The sequence below is a fragment of the Protobothrops mucrosquamatus genome, unplaced genomic scaffold, assembly GCF_001527695.2.
Source record: "Protobothrops mucrosquamatus isolate PMUCROS unplaced genomic scaffold, P.Mucros_1.0 scaffold2991, whole genome shotgun sequence".
NCBI classification, from domain to species: Eukaryota; Metazoa; Chordata; class Lepidosauria; order Squamata; family Viperidae; genus Protobothrops; species Protobothrops mucrosquamatus.
This window is the reverse complement of record NW_015389011.1, coordinates 11,760-21,749: the sequence shown is the minus strand read 5'-3', so window position 1 is coordinate 21,749 and position 9,990 is coordinate 11,760. Positions and strand designations below refer to the sequence as shown.

Genomic DNA, 9,990 nt, shown 5'->3' with positions numbered 1-9,990 from the left:
TTTATATACCGCCCTATCTCCCTTACGGGACTCAGGGCGGTGAACAGGCGATAATAAAAACCATGATAAATATACGCAGATTTCTGTTCTAAAATCAAATTAAATAACAGGCCTGCTCTAAAAATACCCCATACAAAAACCCCACTAAAACATAATCAAACTACGCCAGGCCGGCCGCACGGAATAGATGGGCCTTCAGACTGGATCAGACTGAGAAAAGGCCTGAATTGAGACAAAGTAGCTTCCAATGATATTTCCTAAGGCAGCAGCTCCCAACCTTTTCTATACCCCGCACCCCTAGAATGCTTTTGATATATTCTCACACCCCTTACAAAAGTTTGAAATAACGGCAACGAATTATGCATATACACTATAATTTTGAAAACCCAAGTTTTCACATCCTCGGTTAGGAACCCCTGTCCTAAGGTCTCGAGATATTGCTATTTTCAACTCAGCAGCTTCAGCCACCATGACCATTGCTGAAAAATATTGAAAGCTGTAGATCAATGACTCTTAGAGGGCCACAACTTCTTTCTCCCGCTCTTGCAGAAATGTATCTTCTTTCTAAAAAAAACCTATCATTGATAGTATTACACTATATTTTTTCCAGGTTAAACATGAAGCAAGGATCAACCCTTCTTTTTTGTTCTATGGTGCTGCTAGTGATGCTTAGCTGTTACCATGAAGTTGCTGCAGAAGAAAACTCTCAACAACCCCAAGGATCTTGTGTAAATTGGATGGCTGGAGCACCAGGTCACCCAGGTCATAATGGAGAAGCTGGGAGAGATGGACGGGATGGAAGAGATGGCCAAAAGGGAGAGAAAGGAGAGCAAGGTGATAGATTTAGTGTTCATCTTTTTTCTGTGAGAATGGTATGTTTGATGTGCAGTATTCTTCAAACTAGTGTTCTCCAGGTATTTTGGAACACAATTCCTGTGCTAGCTAAGGATTATGGGAAGTGTTGTGTAATATATTGGGTGACATCAAGAGAGTAAGCCTGCTTTAATTCATTTAAATTAGGTTTCCTGATTAAATGGGATGGAAATGATTATGTACACCATTGTTTTTCAAACTTGGCAACTTTAAAATGTTTGGACTTCAACTTCAGAAATTTCCCAACCAGTTTGGCTGGCTGGGGAATTCTGGGAGTTGAACCCCTCACATCTTACAGTTGCCAAGTTTGAGAAACACTGATTTACACCAGTAATTCTCAAGATAGTCCTTTTTCCAATTTTTTTCTTCAGATTTATAGAAAGAACATAACAGAAATATACAATGCTATACATGCCCTAGAAAAAGAATGTTGATGTTAAAGAAAATCTGAATTATGTTGGTCATGAGTCATTAGGTGCACATAGTGCAGCCGAACAAGATGGATGAAAGAAAAACTGATGTCCTTACAGATTTAACTTACTGGAAAAAAATACATTTATTTATGAATATTGTATCTAGTTTCTCTTTTCTTTTCAGGACTGCCAGTGTTGCTTGACAGTCTTCCCAGAACTTTTCAGATTTGTTTGGCCAGCAACTCTTTCCAAAAATATCTGCTGTAAATTCTGAAAGTTGCTTCCCAAATGCATCTGGATAGGTCATATCACAGCTGATAAAACAATTAAAAAGAATAAAATGACAGCAATAGAATCCAATAATGAAGGAAGGCACAAGAAAAAAAAACAACACTATAAAATACATTACCAGAATTTATCAAGTAACATACTTAGGAGAAAATTAAACAATATTGAATAAATATATATTCTAGAAGAGGATACTTATTCTTTTTTCTCATGGCTGTAGATTCTTAACATGACAGGTAAAGGAGGAATAGCAGGTTATTAAAAATAAAATTGTAAGGTTGATTTTTTTTCATTGAAGTTGAGACAGGAAAAAACCTGTATGTTTACAAACATTAACTTGAACATTAAAAATTACTAAACAATAAAGTAAGATAAAACCCAACAAATTAAGTATGATTTTTTTTAAAAAAGAAGTGGGGATGACAAAGGAGTAAAAGTTTCTAGGAAATGCCATAGACTAAAGAACTTTTTTTATTTTGGGTTTTGGGGAGGTGTTTGACAGACTTTGACAAAAATCACGTATCAAAAATTCACTGCTGCAAATCCTTTGGTTGTCTATAATTATTATTTTAGTTATAGTACTTTAATTTAAGTATTCATAACTCATGGTTTGATAGATTTCTCTCGTTCTAGAAATATGGTAATACATTTTATATAGACAAACTAGGGATATCACATAGGAGAACAAATGTATCCTGAACAAATTGTGATTGTTATTAACTATTTTGAAAAGTTAGTGAAAGGATACAAGCCAGGTATCAAAGATACAAAAGCTGTGATTTAGGCACAGGAAAATCTGTATCAGGATTACATCACTGTGCTGGCTACGCAACACACCATCATTCCATCACAATGGGTCTCAAAAGTTTTAGTAGTATATAGATTTAGCCTTGTTTGGGATGAACAGACATCATTCCACTTTAATAATGGCACATAGTTCCTCTAGAGTAGCATTTAGCACATTGGAGAGCCAGTTGATTTTGTATAATTGCTTGTCTCATTCGATCAAGTTCTTGATTTACTGCTGCTAAGGCATTAACAGTAGTGTTCAAGGACTGTGAAATGAGATCTGCAAATTCATTAACTTTAATCATGATATGCCCCACTCAAACAGGGGAAATTAAAGATACTCTATAGCCCCAATATTAAAAAACATTCCTTTTTTTGCCATCTATAGTACCTTCCAAGTATAGTAATTTAAAATAGTATATCAGTGATTGCATGACCTCTGTAGATGCCTTTCACTAAATGAATAAATAAAAGTGGGTAAAGTGACTTTAAAATAATAATGGAACCAAACCATCCCTAGGTAACATCTTTTTATCCAACTGGGTGGAAGCCAAGGCCATGAACATGCTCCACACATTCCCAAAGTCCCATTTGATACATCCATTTACAGTCCTGTTGCATTCTCCAATTTATAAACACTTTCCAATATAAAGTGATTTTACTGTATTTTTCCAATATTGTTCACCTGTTCATCCCATCTTGGGGGAAACCTTCTTTCCTTTTTTGTGAGATGATTTGACTGTCAGAACAAATAAGGGTGTTATGCAAACATCATGGCTGGCTATCATATATACTGGCATTTCTAGCCTTCCTCTCTGTCTCATGACAACTAAAAGCAATATTATGAGAATCTGCATCATTGTCATTACCATGAAAAGCTTATCGTTAGTTAAATATGATAAAGAGATATGTTTTTCTTATAATACTTTCCTAAAAGTATCTAGCTGATAATAGTCATGTTCTAATAAAGGCTCTATATACAATGGGAACCCACCATGTCCATGTACTGGCAAAGCAGAACATATCCAGCTATTATATCACTTATTTATTGATGCATACTTATGCAGCCATGAGAGGTAAATATTTGTGAGCCCTGAGTGTTCTGCAGAAACTACTGCAATCAAAATAAATGGCAGACTCAAAAAGATGCACATCTAGAGATAGAAGACTGTTAGGGACAAGGATAGCGTTATCCTCCTTCTCATTTAAAATAAAACTTATTGCTTCTCCTGCTACTGCTAGTACTTCTGTCTTTGCTAGTTTACTAACTGGTTTTTCTTTCCTATTGATCCAAATCTATTGTTGCCTCTCAAATTATTATATTCTGTCCCATCTACTCTTTTATGGGCAGATAATAGATTTTTCCAGAAATAGCTGGGCAATCCATTCCCATCCCTCAATAGAAATACTGCTATCTCCTCCATTATATAAATCAGTCTGTAGTTCCCTTGGTAATCTTACACCAACTAGCACCTGGATTCCCTTTACAACTAAATTAGATCTGAGGACAACCTGGCCATATGTGCCTTGAGGTATACAAATGCAAATTCCCAAGGAAGGGATTTTTTAGAACTTTTGATACATTTATGACCACAGAACAATCTAGCCCAATTACTTTTGGAGTGCCCCTAATAGCACTAGTGCATCTTTAGGGCTACGTGCTTCCAATGGTATCTGTCTATTTAGTAACATATTCTAGGACAGTATTATTGTTAGGGATGTCAGACTCATATCCTCTCTACTGCTTTCCCTTCCTATGGAACAATATTTCTTGTGTGATTAGAATGGCTCCATATCTTCGGAAGCTAGCAGGGAGTTGGCAACTGCAAGTTTGTGATTAATTAAACCCTCATATTTAATAGCAGTTGAATGTGGGGATCTTGTTTGTCTAAAACCTGAACACCAAAAAGTACAACTATGAGGGAAATGAAGCTAGGAGTCATTCTACTTGTTCTTGATGAAGTAGTATCACTAAACTCATAACTCTGAGAATATGGGAGAACGCCCTTGGAATTCATGATAAACAATCACAGGATATAATTCCAACTGTAATATTATAATAGCTGTTATTGCCATTTATAAAGGGACTTGTTAATTTGGTGTCTTGTCCTTCTGAAGGGAAATAAAGGGCATATAATATAATCAGCTAAGATTCTTTAGTTGAATGAGAATGAACTATCCTAAAAAAGATAAATATTAAATGTTAAATTAAAATATTAAGGGAAAATTAATCACCAGGTTACTGATTTGCTAAAAGTTTGAATGTTTATAGATAACTAAGACTTGAATTTAAGATATTGTCATGAGTTGAGACACAGGTTAAATAAAACTTAGAAGTATAAATACTAATAATTAAATTCGTATATTGGCTTGTGGTATAAATGTTGATGGTTTATTTATTTATTTTCTCTTTTTTTTTGGAAAGGAAGAAAGGAAGGAAGTAGAAAAAGGAAAAGGAAAAAAAATTATTAGTCCTAAATATGAGATAGGAGACTGAGAAATTGGGATCATTTAAAATCCGGAAATGATAAAGATTAAACATTAAATTTAAATATCAATGCAAAATTAAAGTTAAGGAAAACTTATTAGGTTATTGTCTAAAAGATGGAATGTCAAATTAATTAAGATATGTATAGACTGAAAATTATTGATGAATACTAGAAAGGTATTTTTTTGTTTGATTGATAGAACAAGAACTGTATTGATCTGAATATGACAGTAGATCTTATGGGGGAAAGAGAGGGAATTAGTTGTTGTAATACTTTGAGATTTGTACTGATGATATTCAAATGTAATGGAATTACGATGCTCAACCACCACGCTACTTTTCAAATATGTAAATGTAATATTGGAAAATTAATAAAAAACTTGGACATGAAAAAAAGAGAATGAACTATCCTAATAAAAAAACCCATTTATTTTATAGGTACACCTGGTCAAAAGGGAGATAAAGGATCCTTAGGAGTTCCTGGCACTATAGGTCTTCAAGGAGTGCCAGGTATTTCAGGATACCCAGGATCGAAGGGGGAAAGGGGGGAAAGTGCCACTATCTATCGATCTGCCTTTAGTGTTGGCTTAACATCCAGAGTTTCTTATATTAATATGCCTATCAAATTTACAAAGATCTTCTACAATGAACAAAATCATTATGATACAATTACAGGAAAGTTCCAATGCACCACTGCTGGAGTATACTATTTTGCATATCATCTTAGTGTATATGCCTCAGATGTGAAAGTTAGTTTATTCAAGAAGGACACGGCAATCATAATCACCTATGACCAGTACCAGAAGAATGATGTGGATCAGGCTTCTGGATCTGTTTTACTCCATTTGGCATCGGGGGATGAAGTTTGGCTACAGTTATATGGAGAAGAAGAAAACAGTAGTATCTATGCTGATAATATTAATGATTCAACTTTCATGGGATTTTTACTTTACCCTGATTTGAATTATGAGTGATAGAGTAGAGAAGATAGAAGAACAACCAAGTATGACATGGACTCCATTTTTCTTGTAGTCGTCTGGTATGTTAGAAACACAAAATAACCTTGAAGGTGGTTCAAATTTGAATGTTTATAACTTGCATATTAAGATGATTTGTATGTGTAAATCATCAAATATTTGTATTCCTTCACACCGCTTCAGTGGTTTTCAGTTCAGATATTCAGTTGTCTGTTATGCAATAATTAGATATAATGAAATCAAGTAATAAGCATATACACGAGCATGTGTATGTGTGTACATACACACACAGACACAAGATTTCAGCCTGTACTTATTCAAGATAATGTTATAGTATGTTTATTTATAGTTACACCAACAAAGAATAAACATTGATTGGACTTATACATTGTATTAAGCCTTAATGGAATTTGGTTTTGGATTAGCATGTAATATGAATACAGCCATTGGGCTTTGTAAACCATATTTTATAGCTTGTCATGCTGTGAAAATTTAGCTAATTGTGATTTATTTAATAAACTATGGTAATACCATATTGTGTGAATCAAGTCAGTGAAATAAAGATTTAGCACCACAATTTTCAGAATGATTCTTGTTTAGACCTAAATTAAAATTTCAGTTGCATTTAAACTCGTATCTTTGTTCCTTTATTGTTTCATTCAGAAGGTCTGGGTTCTTTGATTAAGGCAGATAATTATGAATTAACATGGAAAAATTAATCCCTGCAAAAACCAACATTGTGGATTCTCAAAAATGTCTGGCTATGATAGAGCGTTACTGCTCTGAAGCAATGTGCCTGAAACTTGGAAGGCTATTTGATCAATATAATTCTGAGCTATAAAAACATTCCACATGTTAATTTGTGTCCTTGTAGAGACAATCCCCTTAAATTCCTAGCCCAATTCCTATTCCATGTATATTGAGCTTTCAATAGGGACACAAGGCCTATTTCATAACTCCCTATTTGGTGAAGTATCCATAAATGTTCAACTTTTTTTAAGTAGAGCTACTCCTGTTGGATCAATATGATTCAGTTTTCCTGAATGTGGCAAAATGTTGTTATATCTGCAAAACTCAACATGTCTTGATTATGTTATTGATGTAGTTATAATTTTATGTTTGTTGAATTACTTGAAGTAGAATCTGTTTATTTGATTTAAGTTGCAGAATTCTAGTCAGTGATCATAATAAAAGAATGAAGGCATTAAGGCGGAATTGGGACAAAATATATCTATTCAATATTCATTGTGAACCCTATAATACATGCTTGCTATTAAACCATTAAAAAGCACACAACTTAGCTTTTAGAAAGCACATTTTAGCTGCTCATAATCCAAAATCTCTACCATACTTTCTGTCATTCATGATTTTCTTTTTCCAGTTTTCTTCCATATTATGGAATTGACTTTTAAGAAATATATGTTTATTTGAAGGAATACCTGTGAGTTGCCCATCTGTTTTTAGGTTGGTGATGCAACTTCTCTTTTTCCCTCATTCCCTTTCTGCCACACACAAAAGGACTCTGAATATTCTATTATGGTAACAAGAAAAGCTTGTGAAAAAAATTATTTTAAAGGCAATTTGCTCAGAGCTAACCACATATCAGACATGTCCTCACTGCGACTGAATAGCCTAAAGGCCATAACACTTAAAACAAATGTCACTGCTGGATTTATTAAGATTCATTTCAATCTTAGATTTAAGAATATTTAACATTGTCAAAAAGGAATATTCCAATGAGCATGTTAATATAAAATGAAATGGAGAGGAATAGTAAAATACAGTAAAATGCATTAATAATAATAGTAATAGTAATAATAATAGTAATAATAGTAATAATAATAATAATAATAATAATAATAATAATAATAATAATAATAATAATAATAATAATAATTTAAAAAAAAGTTGGAAGGGAAGCATTAACAAAATGAAAATAATATAAACTATAATTGAAAGAATTACTGAAAGAATAAGACAATCTTATGTATAACTCAGACTAAACTACATTTCCCTTCTATGAATATCCTTAAATTAACATCTTTCAAAAGTATAGAAAGCAATTTCCAAAAAACATAGAGAAAGCAAGGATTTGAAAAAGTTGCTTGAATGAAGGGAATATGTGAAGCTCTTTTAAAAATTGATATTAAAAAATGGACCTACCAGGTATCCTAGCAAAATTAGTCATAAAGCATCAGAAGTGAATCTAAAAGTATATAAAGGCATACATAATTGATCTTTTTATGCATAATTGATCTTTATTAATATTGTTAGCATCATTTTGAGATATATTTTAAAAGGCATAGCACAGAATCTTAATATATACTACTACATATTATTCTTTCGAAGTTTAGCCTATTATGAGATCATACTTAGTTCCTTGTAACTCGGTCAGTAATTTTTTCTCTTCTAAAATCTATAATTTACCTTGTTGCTTTTGGCTCAGTGAAACTATTTCTGGGAAAGTCTCATTGATAAAAATATTTGAAATCTCAAGTTACCCTGCAGTCACTGGAAATATCCACAAGATGGTGCCCAGCTATCAACAACAAAGATCATTTTCCAATAGGTTCTCAAGTGCTTCTTTTTTTAAGAACAGAAGTGAACAGAGTTCCCAGAAAATAAATTAGATTTTTAGATAAAATCAAAATACAACTTGCTTTCTTTTATAACTGGATCTGCTTTTATCACCTGAATATACACAACTGCAGTGCTTTTTTATAGAGCTTATTATTATTGTTTAAAAATCCTCAAGTAGGTGGCACATAAATTGCAGCAAATAAATTAAATATTAAATGTTCAGAATATAGCTGCATGATGGAATATTGCCCATGGCAAAGAAATTCTGGTGCTTCTACCACAATATCTGAAAGGCATTATTATACCTTTGAAATCTGGTGACTTCAAAATATATTTTATAAATAACAGTTGGTCTTTGAAGAAGCAAGACTAATAGAATATTGATGCTTTTGAGCTTTGATATTGGAGAAGACTCTTGAGAATATTATGGATAGCCAAGAGAAAAAACAAGCATATCATAAAAATTGGTCCAGAATTCTCACTCACTCAAATCACTAGGCTTGAATTGCCATATTTTGGTGACATTATAATAATAATAGTAAAGTTGGAAGGGACCTTGGAGGTCATCTAGTCCACCCCCCTGCTCAGGCATGAAACCCTATACCATTTCGGACAAATGGCTGTCCAGTCTCTTCTTAAAAACTTCCAGTGTTGGAACATTCACCGCTTCTGGAGGCAGGTTGTTCCACTGGTTAATTGTTCTAACTGTTAGGAAGTTTCTCCTTAGTTCTAGGTTGCTTCTCTCCTTGATTAGTTTCCACCCATTGCTTCTTGTCCTGCCTTCAGGCGCTTTGGAAAATAGCTTGACTCCCTCTTCTTTGTGGCAGCCCCTGAGATATTGGAACAATACTATCATGTTCCCCCTCGTCCTTCTCTTCATTAAACGTGTTTTCCATGGGAGCAAATGAGTTTATAAGCATCACCTTGTACCAGACATGGTCTCTAGAATGTAGACTTTTTACAGCCAAATTCACACACACCACTAGCATGCAATGCTTAACTATGTTAATAGAACATTTTAGAATAGAATAGAATAGAATAGAATAGAATAGAATAGAGCTGGAAGGGACCTTGGAGGTCTTCTAGTCCAGCCCCCTGCTCAAGCAGGAGAAACTATATCATCTCAGTCAAGTGACTGTCTAGCCTCTTCTTAAAAAAACTCCAGTGATGGAGCGGCCACCATTTTTGAAGGCAAGATGTTCCACTGGTTAATTGTCTTCACTGTCCAGAGAGTTCTCCTTAATTCCTTCAAATATTGGAACACTGCTATCATGTCTCCCCTATTTCTTCTTTTCTTTAGACTAGCCAAACCCAGGTCCTGCAGCCATCACTCTGCTAATGTTGAGGTGAGCAGTATGGTCAATGTAATGCAATTGGCAGTTCATGCTACTGTTATATATCCCTATGTATGTATCAATATTTGGCAACTACTATATTTTATTTTACTTCACTGTGGATCAGTGACAATAATGAACATTATTTGAAACTTGATTTGATGTATTTGATTTTTGTATTGGCCTTGCTGATTTTAGAGTGTGGCTGTAGTATGACACTTAAAGATTTATGGAGCTTTGACCTGAAA

At 33.7% G+C, this 9,990-nt stretch overlaps 1 protein-coding gene across 1 annotated transcript; it reads left to right on the top strand.

Moving 5' to 3' along the window:
* Window positions 1-617: 617 nt before the first annotated feature.
* On the top strand, window positions 618-5,825 carry ADIPOQ (adiponectin, C1Q and collagen domain containing). The gene is made up of 2 exons (XM_015826174.1): window positions 618-834; window positions 5,290-5,825. The coding sequence occupies exons 1-2, from the start codon at window positions 618-620 to the stop codon at window positions 5,823-5,825; spliced, it is 753 nt and encodes a 250-aa protein (XP_015681660.1).
* The last annotated feature ends 4,165 nt before the right edge of the window (window positions 5,826-9,990 follow it).

Excerpts from the sequence above, each read along its gene's own strand:
- ADIPOQ (XM_015826174.1), top strand. The coding sequence starts at position 618 with ATGAAGCAAGGATCAACCCTTCTTTTTTGTTCTATGGTGCTGCTAGTG. Across the intron at positions 835-5,289 it reads GGGAGAGAAAGGAGAGCAAG|GTACACCTGGTCAAAAGGGA; the intron begins GTGATAGATTTA and ends TTTATTTTATAG.